This window comes from Ailuropoda melanoleuca, chromosome 2, assembly GCF_002007445.2.
Source record: "Ailuropoda melanoleuca isolate Jingjing chromosome 2, ASM200744v2, whole genome shotgun sequence".
In the NCBI taxonomy this organism is placed as follows: Eukaryota; Metazoa; Chordata; class Mammalia; order Carnivora; family Ursidae; genus Ailuropoda; species Ailuropoda melanoleuca.
The window spans coordinates 128,369,660-128,395,858 of record NC_048219.1 but is presented as its reverse complement, the minus strand read 5'-3'; the positions used below and the strand labels follow the sequence as shown (position 1 = coordinate 128,395,858).

At 37.0% G+C, this 26,199-nt stretch overlaps 1 protein-coding gene across 1 annotated transcript in view; it reads left to right on the top strand.

Annotated features, from left to right (window-relative positions):
• The window catches only part of CCDC148 (coiled-coil domain containing 148), a 231,019-nt gene that overhangs the window by 81,455 nt on the left and 123,365 nt on the right, over positions 1–26,199 (top strand). The window contains exons 5-10 of the mRNA XM_034654599.1: positions 4,224–4,306; positions 4,513–4,664; positions 6,362–6,457; positions 6,533–6,714; positions 21,968–22,106; positions 24,284–24,490. Of these exons, the coding sequence (XP_034510490.1) occupies positions 4,224–4,306; positions 4,513–4,664; positions 6,362–6,457; positions 6,533–6,714; positions 21,968–22,106; positions 24,284–24,490 (859 nt within the window). The remainder of the gene's footprint in view (positions 1–4,223; positions 4,307–4,512; positions 4,665–6,361; positions 6,458–6,532; positions 6,715–21,967; positions 22,107–24,283; positions 24,491–26,199) is intronic.

The window sequence follows — 26,199 nt, the reverse complement described above, 5'->3', positions numbered from 1 at the left end:
AGATAATTTTCTGTGTTATTATAGGAAGACTAATTTCAATATGTTTTCAGTGAATTTAAAAACTAATAGTGAAAGGAGGAAAGTTAGAGAAGTGGCTGGATTTGTGGAGAATTTAGGGACCACCAGGAAATCAGGAGCATGAGCTCTAACCTTTAAAAACCTATACTCTGTTTTAATAAAAGAGTAAAAGTAAAATATTTTTATGCCTCACCATAAGAGAGTCTATTTGAGAATCTCAGGCCCACGGAAGGTAGGGGACTACAATGACATTGAACTTTTGTTGGGTTATTTAGTATGTACCAGGTAATATGGTAAATAATTTATATGCTTTATTTCATTAAGTCTTTATGACAGTTCTGCAGAGTAGGTATCATTGCTGTCCCCACTTTACAGATGACAGTCTTGAGTTTCAGAGGATCAAAGTTATTCACAGAAGGTAAGTCAGCTAGTTTATGTGAAGATGGCATTGGAGCACTTGCCTTTAACTCCTGTGCTCCATGAACTTGGAGTTCAGAAGCTTATTTCCTCCACAGGGTTCCAGTTATATCACCTGGGGTTCTAACTGGACTAATCTTGCTAGAAAAAATTTTTTTTTGCCAAACTTTAATTTTTTGAAATCCATCCTAAGAAAACTAGACACATAAAATTTCCAAATATATAATATTTAAATATAATATTTAAAACATATAATATTTAAATTTATAAAATTTCATATTTAAACTTATAAAATTATATTTAGTATTTAATATACTTTCTCAAACTATACCTCTTGGAGACCTTGATATACTCTCTCAGAGGCACTTGCTCCCTTATTTTAGAATGACTGGTTTAGAGGTTAAGGAGGGAGTTATTTATATTGACCATGTGGTAAAGAATTACAACTTTATTTAATCAGAATTGTTGAATCATAAAATTTGGAAGGTTTATCTGTACACTTTACTACTTGTATGATAATTCCTACAAGGAATGTTTTCTAACCAAATCTCTTAGAAATACATGCAGTCTCTTGCTCACAGTTTTATTTTTATTTTATTTTTTTTACAGTTTTAATTTTAAAACATTATTTTAAAAATATCTCCTTTTTATAGAGGATATCATGGGATTTTTACCAACAATAATTAAATGTCTATAAATGCATCTTTAAAGATAAAATTGACACAAGTATTCATACTGTGTAATTCAGAGCCTCAGAGAAATCTCTAAGCCCAGCTCCCGAGTCACTTCCCCAGTCATTGGCTGTGAGACTCCCTTCTCTGCCTCTGTGGTATGCTCACTTGGGACAGACTCAAGTGAGAAGTGGATCAAATAGCTGAGTATAAGGAACCAAGCTGTCTGACCTGCTGAGTTCCTTCCCTGTGGGAGAGACAGAGCTTTGACCTTCAGCCTGCTCTGGTACCCTAATTTTCTGCAGGTCTCCTGGCTGTTAGTTCCATTAATGGAACTTTAACATACTCTCTTGCTCTACCTTTCATGATCCATGTCATGGATCATTGCTTATTGTTTGCTTATGGCTTCTGCCTCTACCATTCTTGTACCCCATGTTTTGTTTGTTCTACCCAAATTGGTAACTAAGTGGTTACCCTAGAAATCTCAGGAAGCTCTGGTGATGTTTGATGTTCTGAGGAGACTGATTCTACACCTAGAACTTTAGCACCATCCTGGAAGGATGAGGACTTGTATGGCAGTAGACTCCTGAGAGTTCAGTAACACCCATCACCAGGCTGGTTTACCTTGCAGGTGGTTGCATTCCAACTAGGCAGATCTAGGAAGTAGATTAACATATCATCTAGGCAGATGATCACACAAAAACTCAGGAGACTTTTTTGTGGTACCATCAAATTCATTGGTAACAGGGGATAGGCCAAATAGCATTAGGAGGTACTTAAATTGGCAGATTTGGGCACGGAAAGCTGCCTTACATTTGTTCACTCTTCAGATGGGGAAGACGTATGTGCTGCAGAGTTCCAACCTGGAGAACACCCGGGACCTGTTCTAGCATGTCAGTGATGAACAGGGCAGGGTTCTCTTCTCCAGAGTTACCATTTTTAATGCTCTTGAGTCTACCAGAATTTTTTTTAAAAACTTATTTATTTATGTATTTATGTATTTATTTATTTATTTATTTTAGTGGGGGTGGGGGAGGGCCAGAGGTAGAAGGGGAAAGAGTCTTAAGCAGATTCCACACTGAGCATAGAGCCCTGTGCAAAGCTTGATCCCACAACCTCGAGATTATGACCTGAGCCTAACGAGTCAGATGCTTAATCGACTGAGCCACCCAGGAGCCCCCCAACAGCAATTTTTATATTTCCCAAATCATATTCTACAAAACAGAAATATTCTTCAAGATACTCCATTGCGAATAATGAATTTCATGTTCCTATAAATTAGAAAATATATTTCCTACCCTTTTTGGATAAACTCAACGCACTTTAGCATAATCAAGTTTTTGAGAAATCCTGTACTATAGAAACATATCTGATTTTGTTTAGTTTACTATTTCCCATTCCCCCCGACCCCAGCATCTCATTAACATTATTGTTTTATAGAACAATTCGGAAAATGTTAGCCTATATTCACAAGCTAGGTTCAGAGTCTCATAGTTCTTGAGGGCATAAAAAAATGCTTTTGAATTTTGTTGGGCAATCAGGACAATCAGAGAAAAGGCCTGGTCTTGGCAGATGGGTTATGTTGTTAATCAAGGAAACCAAGATGGAACTTACTAGATTACATGCAAGTAGCAGGTTGGTCTCCTGTATGAACACAGCCAGTTCTCCTGTTGGGTTGTATGTTTTGCCATGGTTGTCTGGGTGCTGAAAATTTAAGGGAGCTGAGTTAGATGGTTGATAAGTGCTATGTTTTTGTTTAAACAAATACACCATGAAATAATTTCTTTTTTTTTTTTTAAGATTTTATTTATTTATTTGACAGAGATAGAGACAACCAGTGAGAGAGGGAACACAAGCAGGGGGAGTAGGAGGAAGAAGCAGGCTCATAGCAGAGGAGCCTGATGTGGGGCTCGATCCCATAACACCGGGATCACACCCTGAGCTGAAGGCAGACGCTTAACCACTGTGCCACCCAGGCGCCCCACCATGAAATAATTTCTGGTTTTAATTCCACAATTATGCACCCATCCTTCATGTAATAGTTTCAAATATATTTCTGGCAAAAATACTTCTGGCAAAAACTACGTATTAAAAAAGTAGACAGTGAAATATCATCTATCTACAATAGCACCCCTTCTTTTTAGATACAAATAAAACTTCTGTCCTATGTAAGTGAGTTGGCTTAGAAAATGGTGGCACATATATAAAATAGAATACTGTGCAGCCATTAAAATAAATGGTAATTGTGAGAATTATTTAGAAATATCTTAAAATGTTATTGAAAAATCCCAATATAAAATGGTAAATATGCCATAATTATAGTTTTTTAAAATATATATGCATGTAGACAAGGACTAGAAACTTATATGCAAAAATAAAATAATCATTGTATTAAAGTAATTGATGCTATTTTCTTATATCATTTCTAATATTATATTCTAGCGAGCATGATAAATCAAAACTCTGTTCTATGATTTCATTAAATATGCCATAAGGAAGGGATACACTACAATGTTTTTGAATGTCCATTTAGAGCTGGTTATGGTTTTATTCTAAAAATTACCATATTTAGATACTATGATAAAAAGTCATTAAGATGTATTTCTTTTATTAGTGTATAAAAATAAAACATACTCCCATTTCCCTATTTCAGGACTTCATCATCTCTTAACTTTTGAAATAACCTCTTTGTTGGTACAGGTTTACCTGATCCCCTCCTTCTTCATTTTTTGTTTTTATTGACTACCCCTCCTTCCAGCCCATCCTCCATTTGGGACTCATTCTGAAACACAGATCTGCTTGGCAGGTGAGGTCAGCTTAATATTCCTCAGTGGCTTCCTACTGCCCTAAGCTCTTTCCACACGAAGCAGTGCTAGCCTGTGCCATGCGCTTGCCTTTGCTCATGGTGTTACTTCTGCCTGGAGTGTTCACTTATGCCTCTTTCTATCTCAGTATCTGGCAAGTGTCCAATCCAGATTAGGAATTTAGTGTATGGTCTGAATAAATGAACAGGTGAATGGGACCACATTAGATTAAATTTCTACTACTAGATGTTTTTTAAATCTATATATGCTTATGATTATTTAAAAAAACTGATGGAGATAATGTCTATTTCAGATGTAAAATGGAATCTGAAATAAAATCCTTTCTCAGTGAAGAAAACATTGGAAAGAAATGTCTTTCTGACCTTACAAATTTTGGTGAGTTGTTTTCCTTTTTGATCCTATATTTAAAGGGGAGTTTCATTTTGAAGATGAAAGTGGGCCACTCACTTTATGTTCTCTTACTATTAACTGCTTGGTTTTTTCTGAAGGAATCCAAAGCTAAATCTGCCCTCTGATGACCCATCCTTGAAGAAATTTTAAATAATAATGTGTAACCTGGATGTAATTTTGTTTCTCCATAGAACAAGAGTTATCAGAACAATGGAGCTCATACCTTAAAAATGTGATAAATCCTATTCAGCAGTTGAGAGCAGATCTAAAATACACACAGCATCACATTTCACAGCATTCATACTCACATTCTGAGCTTAACTCAGTGAAAGTACTGGAAGAGGTCAGTATATTACCTTTACTTCTAATAATATAATATTTCATTTTTATTCCAACTAGAACAGTTTGACATAAGAAACAAATGTGTGCCTTGTATTTAAATAGAAGGTATAGCAAATTCTGTCTCTTCAGTATCTTAAATATATCCCTGAATCTGTCCAAGCATGCCTATTTCTCTCCTGTAAAGTTACAGTGGCCTCATGACTAGTCTCCCTGCGCTCATTCTTGCCACTCTTCACAGCGCATTTTGGGATTCTACCTTCAGTGCAGGGAGATCAAGTCATCCCACTGGTAGATCCCCTCAAACTTCCTTCTGGACTGGAATTCCTCCCTATACAACCTGCCGTCTCTTCTTAAACCTCATCTCCTGTCTGACACTCCTCCTTTCTCCGAGACCTTATCACACTGGGGCTGGCCTCCCATCTATTCCTTAGAGGTGCCAGAGTTCTCATCTCAAGGCCTTTGCATCACCTGTTTTTTCCATCCCACTGATGGTACTTTTTATCACTTACTTTTTAGCTTAAATGTCCTCTCCCCTGAGAGGCCTGTCCTGATCACCCACACGAGAGAAGCTACAGTCATTCTCTATTATGTTATCCTGTTTTTATGTCACTTACCTCCTCTTGATAATTGTCTTATCTATTTTTTTTTAAAGATTTTTATTTGTTTGAGAGAGAGAGCACAAGCAAGGCAGGGAGGAGCAGAGGGAGAGAGAGAAGCAGATTTGGGAGCCCCATGCAGGGCTCAATCCCAGGACCCTGGGATCATGACCTGAGCCAAAGACAGATGCTCGACTGACTGAGCTACCCAGGTACCCCTTGTCTATTTTTTTATTAGTTTGTTGACTACCTCCCCTGACTAGAGCGTAAGCTCCACAGTCACAGTGGCACTAGACGTCTGCCTTTAGGTGATTTTCCTTACTATTTTTCAGTTATTCTGTAGTGTTGCTTCCATAAATAATATATATTTTTAAAAAGTATTAAAAGTCCCATGCCCAGGGACTCCTGGGTGGCTCAGTTGGTTAAGCATTTGCCTTCGGCTCAGGTCATGATCCCAGGGTCCTGAAATCAAGTCCCACATCGGGCTCCTTGCTCAGCGGGGAGCCTGCTTCTCCCTTTGCCTGCCACTCCCCTGTTTGTGCCCTCTCTCTCTTCCTCTCCCCCCACCCCCACAAATAAATTAATAAATAAAATCTTTAGGGGCGCCTGGGTGGCACAGTGGTTAAGCGTCTGCCTTCGGCTCAGGGCGTGATCCTGGCGTTATGGGATCGAGCCCCCATATCAGGCTCTTCCGCTATGAGCCTGCTTCTTCCTCTCCCACTCCCCCTGCTTGTGTTCCCTCTCTCGCTGGCTGTCTCTATCTCTGTCGAATAAATAAATAAAATCTTTAAAAATAAAATAAAATAAAATAAAATAAAATCTTAAAAAAAAAAAAAACCAACCCATGCCCAGCTGGGTATTGGAGGCAGGGATGCAAAGGGAGGAAGGAGTGATTGAACCAGAGATAATCTGGTAAACTGTCTTACCACAAACAAAATCCAAATGAGGGTGCAGAGTGGCTATGACCCCACTGTACTTCCTAGTTCCATTTTTAAGATATGTGTCTTGAAGCCCCCTCTGATAAGCACTGCCTGGCTATGGCATCTCTTGAACCCTTTTCCACAGGTCCTGGAAGAGACCATCTCTTATCTATATCCTCTAGGTTGACTTCGTGAAGAAACAATTGAAAGCTGTCTTTGAAAGACTTAGTGTGGAGCAACAGAATATAGAAAATTATCTTTCAGACTGGAGTATGAAGGTAAGTGTGATGCATGTAATAATTTGTTTATCAGTTTGTCATGTATGTTAAATAAAACATACGTATTTTTTTCAGATACTAGATTATTCTACAGAAAAAAGAGGTAACTTGCTTAGTGAACTGCCTGTGGAATTAGAAACTTTGGAATGCCCGTACCCTGATTTGAAATTTTCAATTCTTCATGAGTTCTGTAACTTTACAGAGAAATATCAAAAGAAACTTCAAGACTTTGATCTGCAGTTAGAAGACATATCCAGGTGATAAGATAAAACTACTTGAATTATGTAGATTTTTTGCCACTAAATTTTTATTTTTATTAGGGGTTTCTATACTTCTGATTCATTGGTTTCATAGTTACTATGTGTTTGGAACATGACTATTTGTTGAATGAGGGTTCTCTTTCCTCCAAAATAATTTTCCTGAACAATGGCTTTAAAGATTTTTATAAGGTAGAAATGTGATGAAAATACCCCCTCACCGAGCTCTTTACTGCATAATTAAGAAATAGTTTTCAAGCATGAATTTTCAGTAACTATGAATTTTGATTTTAAGGTGTGAAGCTCTTTTTCAGTGGAAATTTATGAATCAGTACTAATAATAATTGATTGCAATGGAAAATGTATCCATGGAATTATGTTACTTGTAATCCACTGTGATTTTGTCCTACAGTAAACACAAAGTATGTTTTATAAATTTTTAAAAACATGTTAAAATTTTTTTAGATAGATTTTGGATGTATCCCGAGATGACAAATCCTCTTCTGAATGACAAATACAACATTAGGGGATTTAAAATTCAGTTTTGGCTGGGCCATCTTCTGTAGTATAAATTCTGTATTAAAATTAAGTTAATGAACAAAGCCAGAAATGCCACTGTAGGTTAGATCATTAGCTTACCTCATGTGTGTTTTGAACATAAAGTTTCTGAGGAACACTTTATAGGAAAATATGCCTTTTATTCTATTATATTGACCTCAAAATTTTCTTCAAAGAATATATATTTTGAAAAAAAGGAAAACTATTGAAAAGGAAAAAGGAAGACTCATTTATAGTAAATTAAAGTAAGCCTTTCACTAAATTTCTTACATTTCTTAATGAATTGCCTATAAATGAGACTTCTTTATATGAAATTATAAGTAACAACAAGGAAAACCTTAAATTCCTGCCAATTAGAGTTCTTTGCTTTAATAGCTTCTTGATCCAACTCTGGTTACAGCTTCTACTTGTCTTGACATACTTGGAGAGGCAATCCTAGGTGAAGTCTGCATCTTTCCTGACCCGTGGTTTTTCTTACATCTCTATGGGGATAGTCATGTGTTCCTCCTAGGCAGAAATTTTTGGTCTTCTAAGATCGCCTTTTCTCCCCTCCTCTCTTCCTTCCTTTTTTTCCATCCCACCTTGCAATAAAGCTGGGGGGAAATTAATAATATATCATTTATATGTACTGATTGATTAATTAATTATACTGTAATTGAAACTCAGTCACAATGAAATGTTAACTCAACCATACACTTAGTTGAAGTCTCTAATAGTAAAATAAACATCCTCTCTCTCTTCCCCCTCCCAACCTTGTTAAAGAGATTTTAGAGCTCATCAAGTAAGAAGGAGAGGGTTTTTTGTTTTTGCTCTTTTGTTTTTCTGGGGGTTGCATTATAATAAAGCTGCTTGTGGCTATGAAGAAGGTAAATTGGACTCCTTCCTTTTAAAGCATGTTGACTGCCCTATTACCTTTCCTCCCAGATGGATTTTGTCCCCCTAGGAAATCTGGCTGAGACTGTGGTCTTTCTAGGTTAGTAGCTCCTAGACATGGAAGAGTTTGCCTTAGCAGCCTGTAGTGGACCCTCTCCACTAAGACCTATCCTTCACAGCCCATTTTCCTACTTTCCTTTTCATGTGAACTCAGTTTCTGCTCTTCCTTTGTACAATGCTGTACCACTCAGAAAAAGTTGAGATTCACAGCTCCATTGCCATTACTGAAGTTTAAGTAGAGAATAAGATGCATGTATATCACATGCTGAGATTTCTGCAGTAGGAAGGCATACTAAGGGAAAAATAGCCTAGGAAAGCTCAGTGGAGTAAGTAAAGTTCACTATGGAGTTTAAAGATTGAGGAGGATTAGAATAAGGCAGAAAGGAGGTAGGGAGGACATTCTAAGAAGGGATATTAAATGACTAGACTGTAAACCCCTTGAAGACAAAATAATTTATTAGCAATATTTGTGTCCTTAGCACCTGGCACATCCTGGCACATAGCAGCTTTCAAATAAAAGATTGTTCAGTTGAGTTGAATTAAAGGTGAAAACAATGAAGGTGAGAGTGGCAAGGCATGTTATGGGAGCAATAGGAATCCACTTAGGAGGAATATAGGCTCATGAATTAAGAGGCTGCTTGCCACATATAATTATCCAAAATAAATTTTATATAATTACTGATATGTTTTACTTGATGAGTATTTATTGGGTAATCCTTAACATGTAGTGGTTTGTGCTAAGCTCCTTGGTAGGGGGGCTCAACAGACAGACTAGACTAGAATATGGCCTTGCCTTTTAGAAGGCTTAAAATGTTTAGGGGAGGCAATATACACATGTATCCTGACCAAATAAAAACTATACGCAAACACCAGCTGAAGAGACGATTTTATAAATATGCTGGTGATGAATGATGAAGCATCAATAAAACTGAATGAGTTTTCAGGAATAGTCTCTTTGAGGAGAAAGAGAGTAAATGGCTCTTTTGAATAAATACAGAGGTGGTTGGCATCAGCAATCTGTGGCTGGTGGACAGTAAGTCCTGCAAATGTACTCTTCTAATTTGCATGTTGAATTATATGTTTAGCTGTAATATTCACGGAACTTAGCGTTTGCCAGTACCTGCCACTGTTTTGATATGACCATATCCTGTTTTGGTTCTAGTTATTAGGCCTTGTGAAAATCCATATGGATTATGTACTGTATGTACATACCTGTACAAATGAGTGGATGCTTATTTTAAACAGATGTGTAGTACTGTGACATAAGATTGAAATATCTGGGGGACATTTTTAAATTATAAAATTTTCATTGGGCTAAAGGCAGTGGATGCCATGGTTAATCCCAACATTTATTTTAATTCCTTCTATTTTGTGGCAGCTCACTGGTTTGGGTTGGAATGACTCTATCCCCAGATCCAAAGGTAGGCTCTGGTGTTAGGAGCGTGTACCAGTCAGTAACCTCTTTCCCCAAGCTACAGTGACTAGATTTTACTCTGAGTGACACGGGAAGCTATTGGAAGCAGAAGTGTGAGAGCAGTGTGGAGTAACAAGACCTAACTTATGTTTTAGCAGAATTACTTTGGGAGTTGCTGTGTTTAAGATGGAGGTAGAGAGGGGCAAGAAAAGATTGAATGCTTAGGAGGTTACTAAAGTAACCCAGGTGGGCGATAATGGTGGCCTGGATCAGCAAGTAGGGGTGCTATGAAATAGCCAGCTTTTGGACATATTTTAAAGGTAGAGCCAACAACATCTGCTGGCAGAGTTCATAAGGTGTGTAAAAAAGAGCAACAAAAGAATAATCCAAAGGTTTTGGGTCGAGCAACTGGAAAGATGGAGTTACCATCCACTGAGATGGGGAAGACTGTAACAAAAATAGGGTTGGGCTGTGTGGAAGTCCAAGTGGTCAGGTTTGGACAGACTGAGTTTGAGGTGCTGTCGGATAGCCAAGTACAGGTTTTGTGAAGACAGTTATATGACTGTGGAGTCCAGGAGAGAGATCTGAGCTGGAGCTTTGTATTTGTGAGTCATCGCCGTGAAATTGGGTGTGATCACTGACATAGTGAGTAAAGAGACAAAGGAGAGATCAAAGACAGATCCCTAGCATCTGTTGGCATTAAAGCATCCTCAAGGAGAGGGGTAACCAACACTGGATGCTGAGAAAAGGTCTATGAGATGTGACCTGTCCAGGAAGGCAGGTAGAGAGGGAGTGGTCAGCAGTGTGAGTGGAAGAGGGGTGCTCACTGAATAAATGCTGCTAAGTCAAAGAAAATATGACTGATAATTGATGATTTGCTCTAGATGGTAAACAACTGTTGAGTCATTGATAACCATTTTCATTGAAGAAGTGGGAACAAATGGCTAATTGGGTTGGATTTAAGTGAATGGGAGAAGAAGATTGAAGATGATGAGTACAGACAACTTTTCTGAGAAGTTCTATATAAAGGAGAGCAAGAAAGTAGGGCCAGACTTTGTTGTTGGTTTGTCTTTTGTTTTGCTTAAAATGGGGGAAATAATTACTATGTTTGATGCTGAGGAGAATAATCCAGTGATGGGATTTGGTACACGAGTAGAGGAACAGACGGTTCACCTGCAATAGTAACAGGCGGAGATGCACAGTACCTGTGCAGGTACTGAGAGGTGAATAGATGTCAGAGTGGCAGTCCATGGAACTCTGAGTAGTAATTCCAAATACAAATGATAAAGCAATTTAGGAATACCTCTCTACTTGTCAAAGCAATACAAAATTTTTTAAATGCTCAGATTTTTACCTATAAAATGGTAAAACATAAAAAAATTACCCAAGGTTGAAAATATGAAAGAAATGAGCATTTTTATGTGTAATTGTTATATGAATTCTTTTGGAAGGCAGTCTGGCACTATGTCATCCAAAATCTTTATAAATGTGAGTAATCATTGTTTAGAAATAATCTTAAAGGAAATAATCATAGAAGTGAAATAAGTAGTTGGCTTCCAGGATATTCAACATTGTTTTTTTTCCTTTCTTTAGTGATAGGAAAATCCTCAAAATGATGAAATAGCCAACAATTAGAGGATTACCTTCATTAATTATGATACAGCCATGTAATGGAATACCACAGTCATTGATAATTATATTAAACAAATTTTCATGACATCAATAGTCGCAATAAGTTGCTATGCAATTAGAAATTAGGCCACAAAATAGTGGATTCTCTTTTTTTTTTTCTTTTCTCTCTGCGTTACATCTACATCTATAAAGCTACAGAAAAAAGACTGGAAGTTTATCCAAACAAGAATAACAATAGTTATCCCCCGGAGGTAAAATTATAAATAAGTTTGGCATACCTGCTTTTTTCTATTTGTAAAGCAAAAACACAGACTTCTAAAAATGCAAGTTAAAGAGTGAAGGGGACACTGTTGATATTTAATGAGTACCCATTGTATGACATGACAAGTACATGCCATTTTAATTCTCCATACAGCGCATTTAAAAAACAACTTTACAGATGAAGAAACTGCAGCTAAGTGGAAAGTGAGTGTCTCCAGTTTCTGAGCTAGCAGATAGCTGAGCAGGAATGAGTTTCTTCTGCTCATCTGAGTTGAAAGCTTTTCCCTCATACCACACTACTTCGAGCATTTACATGTATCAGGTGTGTTGGTAAAATTGCCTTGACTACTAGGTCAGTGCCGTTAAATAGAAGTACGATGCAAGCCACAAATACGAACCACATATAGAATTTAAAGTGTTTAAGTAGCCACGTTAAAATATTTTTTAAAGGATGAAATTTATTTTAATAGTGTATTTCATTTAACTCAACAGTTCAGAACCGTAGAATTTCAACATATAATCAATATTTTAAAATTATTAATGAGATACATTACATTCCATTTTTCATATAAAGTCTTTGAAATCTGGTCTGCCATATTACACTTGCAGCACACTTTATTTGGGACTAGCCACATGTTAAGTCCTGAATAGCCACATGTGGCTTGTGGCTACTGTCTTAAACAGCAAGGCTTTAAAGATGTTGTCTTTACTCTAATATATTTTTTCTTTAAATCTGACTGCAGTTGAACCAATTTCTTTATTCAATATGTGTGAAGCTATTTAGATTCTATTTAGGCTGTATTTCACTAGTAACACAAAGACAAGTTTAATTGCTTGTTTTAGACTCAGATGATATTGTGGCTTTAATTTCCTAACATTTGGATGAATTAATCATATAGATGAGACATAATTGTCTGATGCTCCATTTAGCTATGTCAGATCTGAAGCCAATATGCGGCGAAAGCTATAGAGTGATAACGAGTCATTTCTACTTTATTGTTTGATAGGCATATTAAATTTTAAATATTGATTCATAATTATTATCCTATTATTTTATGAGATCAGAATCTGAATACTATTTAAAATTCACAATGATTATAACAATTTTTTCCCCTCTGGTGTATATATTGCTAAGGCCTGTAGTTTCTTATTTTTTCAACTAAATTATTTCCATTTACTCTACTTGTTATTTTTTAGTAGTCTTATATGTTTCCTTATATATGTATTTTTTCTCTTAATACAGAAATAATTACATTTATTACAGAAAATTTTTTTAAAAATCAAGACAAGCAAAGAGAAGGAAGTAAAAGTTAGTCTTAAGTTCCCAACACCAAGAGATATTTTCTGGTAACATTTTATATATTTAAGTTATATGTATATTGTTTATAAAAATGAAAGCATACTCTACACATACTCATTGTTCTTCCTGTTTATGAATCAAATCCAATATTATTCATTTTTCCAATCAATGTTTACTAACCTATATCTTAGGTCACTGTATTAAATATTGCTTTACAACGTATTTTTTATTATACACATGGTATTATGATATGTGGTTGTACCAGATAAATTCAACCCATCTCCTGGTCACATTTTGGTATTTGTTTAAAAGCCTTGAAACAAACAACTCTGTTGCTATATTTTGAGTAACCCCATGATTATTCCCTTAACACGAATTTCTAGAGGTAGAATTGCTGAGTCAAAGGGATTGAAAAATTCTAACGCTTTTGAGAGTATGGCTATATTGCTCTCCAGAAAAGTAGAAACACTTTATATGTTGACCAACAGACTTTCCATTGTTTGGTTCCTCTTTTGGATTTCATTGGATTTTACAATCATGTGTGAATATCACCAGTGTCTTGTTCATATTCTCTTTTTCAATACTTTTTTACATAGCATAGCTCTGTCACTGTCTTTATGTGAAAGTTTTGCCAACAGAATTGGCAAAAAGATGAAAAAGATAAAACGCAGCGTCAGAAACCAGCACTCAAGAGCAGTGAGTGGCCTCATGTAATTTTCTTTAAAATATTTTTAATAAGCAAATATTTACATATGAGGATATTACTTGATGAATACAAGATAGAAGAAAGAGAGGGAAAGGAGCAGAATAACTCATATTTGCTTACTTGATGGAGTTACAACAAGTTAAAACATGGGGCCTTAATTACCAGGTGGACTTCTTTTCTGAGAATATAATCTCAGAACTTTTGGAAAATTTCAGTGCCTGGGGATGTCCATCCTCAGGTTCTAAATTTCTGGTCTGGGCTGGTTGTATGTCAAGGGTGGTTAGTAAGGGGAGAAGTGCTCAAAATCAGTAACATGATTATTTGAACAATGTTGTGTTCACTTAGTCACATTAGTTACATGACTCACTGGAGCAACACCCTGGGTTACTGCAAGTCTCATTTTCTCTTGACATATTCCAACATGGTTTGCCCAACCTGACTTTGCAATTTGTATTTGTTAGAGGGAGGTCATAATTACAGACTATGATTTATTTTTTGTCATATATATTTAATAACTTTCTCTTAAAATAAATACATCAATGAAAATACTTAAGTACTTTTATGACTCTTGAACTAAAAGCTGTATTTGACGATTGCTCAACCTACTTTGGGTCTGTTGTGGGAATAAAGTATATTTTAAGTTCTTTTGGCTATAGTGGAATGCATTTTTATCAAGGGAGAAAAATGGATGCATTTTCTATAGGATACTCCAAAAGGCAGGCTTAGAGTTTGCCTTGCTTGATTAATAATTCAGTCTGTTTATTTACTTGGATGTTATGTTTGTTTAAATGTATCTGTGAAGATATGTCTAAAAATAGTGGCTATAAGTTTCTATGTTCGACTGCCTTATTGTTAGTATCACTGCAGCCCACACCTGCCTTCTTGATATAATTGTTTCAGATAGAAACTACACAGTGTAGTGGTGTTTGAGGCTACATTTTTTAATACTTTGGAGACTGAAAAATCTGGATTTTATGGGATGAAGGAGTGAGAATCATTTATGAAAGGTTTCTGTTCTTTGCTGGGTGTGAAATCAAATTAATCTTGAGTAAATCAGATTGGAGAAAATGGAAACATAGCAGCTTGACAGATTGTGTCCAGGACAATTGACATATGTTGTTGTTTTTTTTTTTAACCTGGATAATACAGATAGAATTTATTATTAAAATAATAAAATACTTGTAGCTATAAACAAAGATAAGATTAAAATTGCTGTGGACAGGTTTGCCAAATTTTGACAAGAGAGGAATTATAATCCCTATTTTATATAGCAAATCAATTGCTCATAACAAAGTTTTCCTATTCCTTGTACCTCGAGGTCCAATCCTTTGAGGAAACCATATCATTAGAACTGAGATTATGGAGAACCAGTAACGTAAGAAATTATAATCACCACACTCAGGCTTATGTCTATCTGCAATATTAGTGCCTATACAAGAACATAAATTTGAATATTGATAAATGTCTAAAAAATAATGCACTGAGAAAGAGAGCCATCGGTCTTCTAATCCACTCTTAGAATTTCGTAATGACTACTGATAGTTGGTTTGAGGTAATATAACATTTTTATGTGACATTTAAAATTTCAAAAGCCTGAGGCACCTGCCCTGCTCAGTCGTTAGAGCATGTGACTCTTGATCTTAGTGTTGTGAGTTCAAGCCCCACTTTGGGCGTGGAGCCTACTTACATAAATAAATAAATAAATAAATAAATAAATAAATAAATAAATAAAATGTCAAAAGCCCTCAGTGGTTAAATTTTTCCTCATGCCATCCCAAAGAAGTAGGCTAGTTTTATTATTCTCGTTTTTGAACTTGGAAAACTGAGTCATAATGTCTATATAAGTAACTTTATTCACTTCAACTTTGTTGCACTTAAAAATGTTCTTGTTTCCCCAAAATGAAAAATAAAATGCTACATGGAGGCAAGTTCTGGCTCACTAGGATTAAAAAAAATAGAGCATATAGTGTGTTTGTAGTTGATCTTGTCTTTACTGATTCTGTACATTTGAGTTTGAGCTAGTTTTTGTTAAGTTTTGGGTCTTTGTCTTAAAAATGGCCCTTGCTGTTGAACACTTGTCAGTTGCCAGTCATCTGAGGAATGTTAGTGTAGATGGTGGTCTCTGGACACATTGTATCTGCATCTCTTTAATCTCTACATCCTTCATTGCACTTTCCTTCCAAAACAATATTAGGATGCCATATTTTAAGTCATTTTTCTTTCCTTCAGTTAGCTATCAAATAAGGTATCTTTGGCTGTAAGTAAGAGAATCCCAACCTGAGTCAATGTCACTTGAAAAACAGGTGATTTCTTTTCTTATTTATAAAGTGCAGAAGTAGAAAAGTCCTAGCACAGTGAAATCTGGTTTTCTGCATTATCTTGCCCTGCCTTCCTGCAAGGTAGATGACTTCCCGCAGCAGCTCCCACAACACTCAGAGGCAGAAAAGGACCTTTTCTTCCTTGTAAGCTAGGACGCCTTTGCCCTAGAAGACATCTTCGCACATTTCATTGGCCAGAATTGGGTCAGAAGACCCAACACTGGCCAGAAGACAGGAAGCTTGTGAATGGATGTTTGTAAAGGGCTTAAAATCAATCAAGAGTCTCTCTCAGGGCTGGGGATGGTGTTCACCTTCCCTGAAGCGGAGACCTTATGGAGAAAGGTAGGTCTTGAATAAAATTAGGATTCTGATGGGCAGAAGCAGTAGGGGCAATGTTTGCTCCAATTACCTTTTCCTTACACTTCTTATGATGAATGTATTTGTTTAAAACCTAGCATATGGAGTGGTTGAGCCATTATGTTTTACTTTTAACAGGATGTTTTATCTCAGTCATACGATCTCAAAACTTGCACTAGGAATTATATTGCCTCTTGAAACGTAGATGGATGTAGGGACAAAGGATGGTTTAGGAGTCTTGCCATTATCCCAGCTACTCCACTTCTAATAAATACACATTCTAAGTAAAAAATTGAGCTTTCTATGACAACTCCTCCTCCTCAAAATAATCTAAAAAAAAAAACAAAACAAAAAAAAACAGTGTACTTGCTGTGTCAATAGCAATTGCAGCTTCCAAATAAATCACTTAACCTCCTCTTCTGGCCAGATTCATGCCCCTAAACCCTTCTGTAAGAAATTCTGGAGTCATCAATTTTAGAACTCTGCCATATTTTCACTTTCCTGTCACCTCTCAGAACACTGTGGCTTTGGATGCTGATGCAAGTTCTGGCGTACCCTATGAGCAATTTTGTTGTTGATTCTTTAATTCAGTGGATTTTGGCCATACTTCTACACTTGATCTTAGCCAAAAGGCTGAAAAGCAATGGCCATACTTCTGAGAGCCTACCTTATTCTAGGGATCAGCTCCCACCTAAGTAGACAGACTGGGCAGAGCCTGGGGACCCTGGAGGTGAGAACTGCTAAGTGAGAATGGATCTCCTGCAAAGACAATGTACTTAACCCAAACAAAACCCAAGGAGAAAATTCTGTTGGTCAGAAATAAGTCTAAGCATAGGGAGCCCCCTGTAAGCCAGGCTGAAAATCAAAGGTAGATTTATATTTGGATAATGGTAGTGGGGTAGTGTGGTAGTTGGATGGGGCGACAGTTTCAGGAACCATGCTGATTAGATTCAGTGTTTGGGTCTGATTTGGAAAGACAACATTAAAAAGTAGAGTCAAGTCGTATTTCCTAGAGGGTCAGACCCAATGCAGCCCAACAAGGTGATTACATCAGAGCTATCTTTTATTCACATTAATCCACCAGCGGTTCATTCCAATCCTGCTTCTTAGTGTAGAGAAGCACTAGGTGTCTCCTGCCACTGTTACACTAGAAGAATTAAGAGTCTTTCTTTAGTCCAGATTCACTCTGGCCAGTTGCCAGTCTCGAGCTAGCTGTTGGATGGATGAGGGAGCTTCAGGAGGTACTACCCTTTTGCTGGAACGCTCCCTTCACTCTGAGTCATTAAGCATCTGCCTTCGGCTCAGGGCGTGATCCCGGTGTTCTGGGATCGAGCCCCACATCGGGCTCCTCCGCTGGGAGCCTGCTTCTTCCTCTCCCACGCCCCCTGCTTGTGTTTCCTCTCTCTCTCTGGCTGTCTCTCTGTCACATAAATAAAAATAATATCTTTAAAAAACATTTTTTTTGAGAAAATTATAAAACAACTTTTAGCCATTTGCAAACACAGTGTTTAGTTTCGTAGATTTGTCTCTGCTGTTAAAGTACCCTTAGGTACCTTGTTTGCCACCCCTGGCTGCCTCTCTGCCTCTCCCCCACCACAAATGTATGTGGATGTCATGGATCCAGGACCTTAAGGAAGTGACTTAAGCATGACTAAGAAGAAAATTGGTAGCTAAGTTAATTGTAAGTCAGTTTAGGATTTTTGGAATGATTCAAGCAGGTAGAATTCGGGGAAAAATCAGCCTTGATGTAGCTAGATTCTCACAGCTATTGTTCTCCTTTTCTGAATTACCTATTTTGTCTCACATCCTGGGATATCAAGATAAAATTATATCATGGGACTTCATTATGGGGTGGGGATGGTAGTTGGAGACTGAATGGTAGATATCTCACACTTCTGTAGTCTGGGATTTCCTGAAGTGTTAGAAGTGCCCAATAAGCCTGGAAACTGTAAAATCTTGGTGTGCTATTATAAAGATGAAAATTATGAAACGTTTTAAATTAGAAAATTTGGGTGGACAAAAAGAATAGAAATTGCAGAGACCTGTCAAAGATTTTTTTTTCTCTAAAGATAATTTAAAAATTATGAAAGTTTAGGATAATTTTAAAGCCTTCTTTAAAATTTTTAAAATTATGGAGTCACTTTTCAAATTCAGAAAATAGGTAAGTGATCAGAAGAGTTTTCAATAACTGTCTAATTTAGCTACTTCTGTCATTGGAATAACCACCAATGCAATTAAATTAAACAGGAACTTTGGAACGTAAGAGCTAACTTTAGGGGCACCTAGATGGCTCAGTTGGTTAAACCACTGCCTTCAGCTCAGGTCATGATCCCAGGGTCCTGGGATCGAGCCCTGCGTTGGGCTCCTTGCTCAGCAGGGAGCCTGCTTCTCCCTCTCCCTCTGCCTGCTTGTGCTTGCCCTCACTCTCTCTCTCTCTGTCAAATAAATAAAATCTTTAAAAAAATAAAATAAAAGCTAACCTTAGTTATTTTATATAGCTTAGCTATTTTATATAGGTGTTTCTGTACAAAGAAAAGACGTTTGATTAGGAAAGATAAATGTCCCGATTGGAATTTAGAAATGCAGATTTATTAAATTCGATTTTATTTTAGAGGCTAAGTAGGAAACAGCCACTTTGTTATTGTGAAGAAGCTATTATGTTTGAATATTCCTCTTAGATTTTTACTATCCAGAGGACTCAGTGTGTATATAATAGTGGGAGCTTTCTCCCTCACAAACAGCATCCTAATGGAGATGTATGACTGTGCCATTACTATTGCCAATGTGAATTTTTGCCTCAAAATTTAAGCCTGTGGCTCTGGAAACTGCTATAAATACTCTAAAACAATAATATTGTGAGTATTTATGTATCATTTTAAAGTACGTTTTTTGTTTTTATTCGATGTATACTAGAAAAATGACTTACAATTTGTGTAATTGTGGTAATTGGAAAAAGCTGTTGAAATATGAGGTTTCTAAAATCAATAAGAAGAGCAAAATGGATGTGATCATTTGTGGCATACTTGGTTTGAAATAGTTTTGATGTTATATTATCATTTCATGTTTAAGTGGTTTTAATGTTGTCACTATAATGGCACCGAATTAATACATTCGCACAATACGTAAAAATGCACTCAGTGCCAGAAATTCTCCTGCTGCTACATTTATTTATGTACACTGCTTAATGTGTGCTTTTATTTGAAAAGCATTTTTGTAAATGCTTGCCATTTGCACTTTCTCTTTGAGTGTAGCCGAAATCTTGCACCACCATTCAGTATGAGAGATTATCAAAGCAATTAGCTTAGAAGTACTTCTCCATTTACCAAAGGATTAAAACTATTTTTGAAATTATGGGTAAGATGGATTAGAGATTATCTTAGGTCAGGTTCTGTAGAAGTAAAGCTGAGACAGGAATTGTAAGTACAAGTGATTTGTTGGGCAACGCTCTCAGGAGAAGGACGGTAAGGGAAGAAAGAAAGAGGAGGGGGAAAAGGCTCTGCATGGAGGTGATCTCAGTGGAAACAGGCTGCAGTTTGCTCCCATGGTGAAACTCTAGAGCATGAATGGTATCACAGAGTTATTTCCATTGTGAGGCAAGTGGTTGGCCTTCTGTTCCCCATGTCAGCCAAGCATTGGTTGCAACTGCCCTCAAAAATGGGTAGGAGAGAAGCCTCCTGGGTGAGGCAGTTCCCATTTGGTCTGGGGCAATTCTCCAGAAAAGGGAGGTGCATCTGTTAATTATCAGCATCTTGGTGATGGGACTTCTAGCTAATAAGAGAGATCTGGCATGGCACCAGTAGCATCCACTGCATAGATGAATGCAACTTAAAAACACAGACAACTTATTGGTCCCCAATTCTTTTACCTTCCCCTCCTCAGCACACACCCTGCTACATATATCCACATTTGTAATCAATAAAGGTGGGAAGTCAAACCATGTTCAAGTCCCTTAGCATAAATGAAGACATGGATCTCAGGTCTATTCTTTTTTGTTACTTGTGGTGTAGTAATAGAGAATTTATGTGGCTAACTCTGCTATTAAAATGTGTTTTTGTTATCGTGAACAAAAATGAGTTCAAGAGAGGACCTTAGATATCATCCATGAAGACTTGAGTGTGTTTTAATGCCAAGTACACTCAGGCGAGTGTTTCCACAGGCTTAATACCCCTCTATGAAATACTTTGTTTGCAGAAGGCTTTGACTGTCTATACATTCATAACCGATTCAGACAGAAGAAATACACTTAGTGTGTTTAATGAATGAACTCATCTCAAATTATTTCTCTGCAATAGATTATTATGTCATACAGAAGAACTGTGGAGTATGCTTCTTCTGGTATAACACTTCCAACCCTCTTTTTTCTTCCCATTATAGAGCTGTTAGTGAAGATTATCTTCTTTGAAAGAGAATTCTTTTCTTTCTTACTACTTACCAGATTAATGAAATGCTTTACAAAAACTAGGTAACTTTGTATGAGGACAGTAGAATTCCCATTAGTATCACTAATTTAAAGAGGTTTTTATTCTATTTTAAACTGTCAAATATTTTTCAAGAGCATAGAAGACATTATGAAAAATTTTTTGAATTGCACAATTAACTTTAAAGTAGAAGATCATTGATATGGTAGAAATAAACAATAGCAAGTCTCCATCTTGAATCAAAGAAATACTTGTTGCTAACAATATTCACTCTGATTGTATCTGTATTTGATTTATTCCAGTTTATTAAACAGGAATAACAATATGCAAATAAACCCAGAATAATAAAGATACATTAATTCAGTTTAGAGTTCAAGCTAATATTACAACCTTTCCACTCTGCATAGGGCTTTGCTAATACCTTACATAGAACACAAACCAGGCCAGGGCCCGGGAGTGTCCTGAAATGAAAAAGGCATTTTGGAGCAGGGTGGACATGTTATTAGGTAGGGCCTTGAAGAGCTCCTATTTACAAATTATTTCTTCAGTGATCTGAAATGTAATTCCATTGGTAATCTTCTCACTAACATTATCTAGTCTTAATCCCACCAAGCAAGAAGTTGAGAGGGTAAAGTAAATGATAATTTTTGACTTGTTTTAAAGTGAAACCTTAAATAAGTGCTTTCCTTAGGCCTTAATTTCCTTTGTGTAATCGTTCATTTAACTGTCTACATTTGTGCTTTCCTCTGGGAAAAAAATTCCTTTTTATTTTTTTATTTATTTTTTTTTTAAAGATTTTATTTATTTATTTGACAGAGATAGAGGCAGCCAGCGAGAGAGGGAACACAAGCAGGGAGAGTGGGAGAGGAAGAAGCAGGCTCATAGCGGAGGAGCCTGATGTGGGGCTCGATCCCATAACGCTGGGATCATGCCCTGAGCCGAAGGCAGACGCCCAACCACTGTGCCACCCAGGCGCCCCAAAAAATTCCTTTTTAGTCTGTATGCCTTAATAATTTATTTCCCAATGTTCATTTATCTCATTCATTGGTCATGATTTTTAAAATATTCTTATAGGGAAGATAGAATAAATATTTTAAAAATATTATGTCACTCGGTAAACTTCTTGAAATTATGCCTGGAACTCGTGGCAAGATCAATAAAGGATTGAAGAACCATTATATTAGAATTTAGAACCTTTTCTATAGCAGACATTTAATTTGGCTAATGTATTTTAAAAAGCAAACCCAAACTTCATTTCATGTAATCAGTACCATTTGCCAATAACTTGAGCAGTTTGAGTTCCCTCAAACTCCATGATTGCTTAACAATGTGTTGTGACGTTTTTATTGCTTCTAGAAACTTCCAATTAAGTGAAGAAGACCACTGGATTTATCAGGCTGTTTTGGATCAGTATCCTGGAGATCTCTGTGGCAGAAGGACTCTGTATCTGAACATGTTACAAAGATATTTTCCTCACAAATCTAGGCATGATTTGGTGAGTGCTGGACCCTATATAACAGCAAGTTAAATTGTTTTAGTGGTCAATAATTACTAGGCAAAATTTATATTTTTAGAGTGGTGCTCTAAAAATTATTTTTTCCCTACGCTCTAGCAACTAATAGGGTTATAGGTTGGAAGTCTCCCATTTTTCAAGTCTTATGGTCCATTAGAAGGTGGAGAACCCCTCAGGCAACGTTTATTCTTCTATGCTTACTTGTCTCAGAGATCTTCACTGTGACTCCCTGGGTTGCTCTGGCAGTATTTGACCTGTCGGTGTCTGTGCATTCATCTGCCCACCCTCAGAGGTTCTGCAGTCTCTGGCTCTTGCCTGAAAGTGGGCTGCCTGCTCATCTATCTGCAGAGCCTGCCACATCCCAGCCCTTCTAGTCATGGGGAAGCCAGCACTTGCCTTGGGGGCTGGTGCTTACCTGTTTTATCCCCACAATAACAACTCCACTTGATCCCCCTAGATGGGTCTGAAACACAAATGCCCCAAATTAGAACTCAGAGTCATGACTGAAATTTCCCCGAGAAAGGCCTGGGAAATTATTGTTTCATTCTTTAGTTCATAAGGCCACAAAGACAAGAAAACAGAAGTTACCATGTCACCAATTAACTTTATAACGACTCACCTTAAAACATATATGTAAATAAACACATGTAAACTCTTAACTTTTTAATGGGCCATGCTATAAAATATTATCACATACTCTGCATTATTTTAAATTAAACAAGTAACAATACCAACATGTGTATAGAATTTTCCTTGTATCAGTCATGTGTAAACTCCTGTAACACACATAACAGTGGATGAAAGAATACTATTTTTAATTCTATTTTATAAATAAACTGAAGCAAAGCTCACACATCTAGTATGACCATCCTCTCCTATCCCCCACTTCCCTACCCAATGATTATTTCTTTTAATTTTGATCTTTATTTTATAGCAGATACCTGTTATGTAAAAAACATGTTATATAATAAAGAATTCACTCTAGATTTCTTTAAGTTTTAATTTATTAAATTAAATCTTTCTTTTTATTCCCTGTTGATTCTATTTGTTTCTGTGACCAGCTATCATTTCTAACTTTGTAAGTTTTTGTATTTACCTATTAACATGATAAAGATATTTATACTCGCTTCTTAAATTGGGTTGATTAGTATGCATTTCTGCATGGTGTATGCTTCCTTTCTTAGTGTTTGACAGATTTTAAGTATATTTTTGGCTTTTGGGAACAAAGCTCAGAAGTTTCCAGAACATATTTTAGTAGCTGATATTTCGTTTAATTGAATCCATAGCCTGTTTCATCATGTACCTAATTAACTATACCTAAATTATTTTAGGACAGGCTTATCCTGCTTGCTAGATTCTTTTCTCACACCACTTAGGGGTTAAATAGTGTATCAAATTCAGAGATGTGGTCTATACTGCCAATATAAAGAATTATGTAGGTCAGTGGCACTCAATTTCAGGAGACACAACTTTATGTAAGGAGCATTTCAGAATCACCTACAAAGATTTTTCAGACTCAGGCAATCTCCATTCCTGTTCTTCCCCTCAAGACTCTGAGATCTTTCTTGGTTGGGATTTACTACCAACAGGAACTACCAGAAACCATGTGAGAATGTCATGTCCATCAGGACTGGAGGATGGGAGGAACTAACACCATTGCTGTAATTCCTTCAAGTTTAGACATCCTAACACCTGACTATTTCAGTAATCAAGGGCAAACCAAGTTTTTGAGATTATGATAGCAATTTACGATTATTAGCATGTATCTACGTGAAGCACTTGAAATAATTGTTAAAATACCCAAACTGATTTAAAGATGGAGTATTTTTGAAATTATATACAGGGGAAGTAGTGCTTTCTGTGAACAGATTCATTGCTGTGTGGATGTGGAAGTTGTTTTAGGGCCACCTAATCAGACTCCATCCCATATGAGGAAACTAAGGACTTAAAAACATGAAACAACTGGCCCTTAGTTACCAGTTAGCTACAGGCTCAGAACTCTGGGACTGGTACATGGTCCTGGCTGCTGCATTCACTATTAAGATGCTTGTCCCCAGTTTTTCAAAATTATTGGTTATAATTTATTCATTTTTGTAACAATGACATAAAGCGTAAGCTCAGTTTCATAGTAAAGTGTTTGCCATCTGTTATCTTTTCAGGTGGAACATGAGAAATACTGTGATCAATATCGCTTTGCCAGGGAGCAGAGAAGGATCCTGATATCAAATTGGAATAAGAACAGGAGAGACTTTATCCAGAAGGCTGTGCTGACCCTCGCCGAGGCCTGTGCAGCACACGCAATGGAGGACATGTTGGCTGAGGACAGGAAAAAGCAACAGGAACTGTGTGCTCATCTGAAAGCCAAGGTGAGATGGTCTGCTGACGGTGTTTGAGGATTTGCCCTGGCATTCATTTAAGAACCCACTGTCCCGTTTGCTCAAACCCAACCTAAAGTTCAGTTTCTCTAAAAATCTTGTTTTGAATAAAATTGTTAGTTTGAACCATATGAAATTGCAATTCTTTTAAATCCACACTAATCAACAATCAACAGTTTCATATGGTTCAAGTGGAAGTTACCAGAACAGGAGGTCAATGTTTAAGTTTGGATTGAGCGATATCCAACATGAACCACAAATGCCACGCACCAGAGAGAGGTACCGGAGGAAAATGAAGAATGTAACTATAGAGTATAGAGTAACTGTAAAGTCTGATTCTGGCTCAAACATTCTGGGACCTCTCATTCACATTAAAGATGTAAAAGAAAGTAAAATCATGAAGAGGAGAGAGGATTTGTGAAGAGATATGTTGGGGAGAGCTTGATGGGCAAAGTGACAGGTGGAGTGGATGGGGGTATTCCTCTTCCTCAGACCCAGTGAGGGGGGCCTCCAGGATGGCTTGTAGAGTTCAATGGGGAACGCCTGCAGTTGGAGCTTGAGGATTGGTGTCTGATGCTCATAGGGAACTAGAGGAGCTGCCTCCATGGCAGAATTGAAAACAAAGATGGCTGCTGTGTTGGGAATAACTGCATTCCTCAGACTGGTCATGGGTGCATGAGTCCTGAAGGCAGGACCATTAAACAAATTGTATTGAGGAGAGTTGGCAGGAGAGTTGGCAGGACCATTAAACAAATTGTATTGAGGTACAGCATACCTGCAGTAAAGTACACAAATCTTTATTTTTATTATTATTTTTAAAATATTTTATTTATTTGACAGAGAGAGTACAAGCAGGGGGAGCAGCAGGCAGAGGGAGAAGGAGAAGCAGGCTTCCCACTGAGCAGGGAGCCCTATGCAGGGAGCCACCCAGGCATCCCCACAAATCTTTATTTATTGATACACATATCAGTGGTAGGAGAATGATGGCACAAGAAGTTTTATTCTATTGATAGAAAAAAATAACCTGCAATTAATAGTTACACTAAAGCAATTAATAGCATGTAAAAAGAAATGGTCTCTTTTAAAACATTAGAGGAAAATGCCTGCTCTGCATTTTTTTAAATGAAAAGATATTAGATTGGGCATTGCAGAAGCTTGGGACCTAGAAGGAATAGAAGCTGCATCAAGCCTGAACTGTCTACCATGGGCTACAGAGCTCATGCACATTTCTTCTCCATCTGCAGCCGGTAAGAAACACACAGGGGGTCAGGGACCAGGACAAGCCTTTATATACTCATTAATCTTGTTATATTCATTTTGTGCACATTATCATTAGCCTTTCAGCTGTACTGTGGGGGATATTTTCTTTTTATTGTATTGAATCGAGGTAAACATGCAGTAAAGAGCAGAGAACGAAAGTGTGTGATCGAATGAAATTTTACAAGTGTATATTGCCCCATCTAAAAACCACTGAGATGAAAAGAGAACTTCTCCTGCAGCTCAGGTTCCCTCATGCCTCTTCTCAATATATACTACCTGTACCTATAACCACTCTTCTGAATTCATCACCATAAATTAGTTTTACTTATTCATGAATTTCATATAACTCAAATCATACACTATGTACTCTTTTGTACTTCTTTTGCTCATCATAACTGTGAGTTTCATTCTTGTTCCATGTTGCAATTACTTCTTTTTCT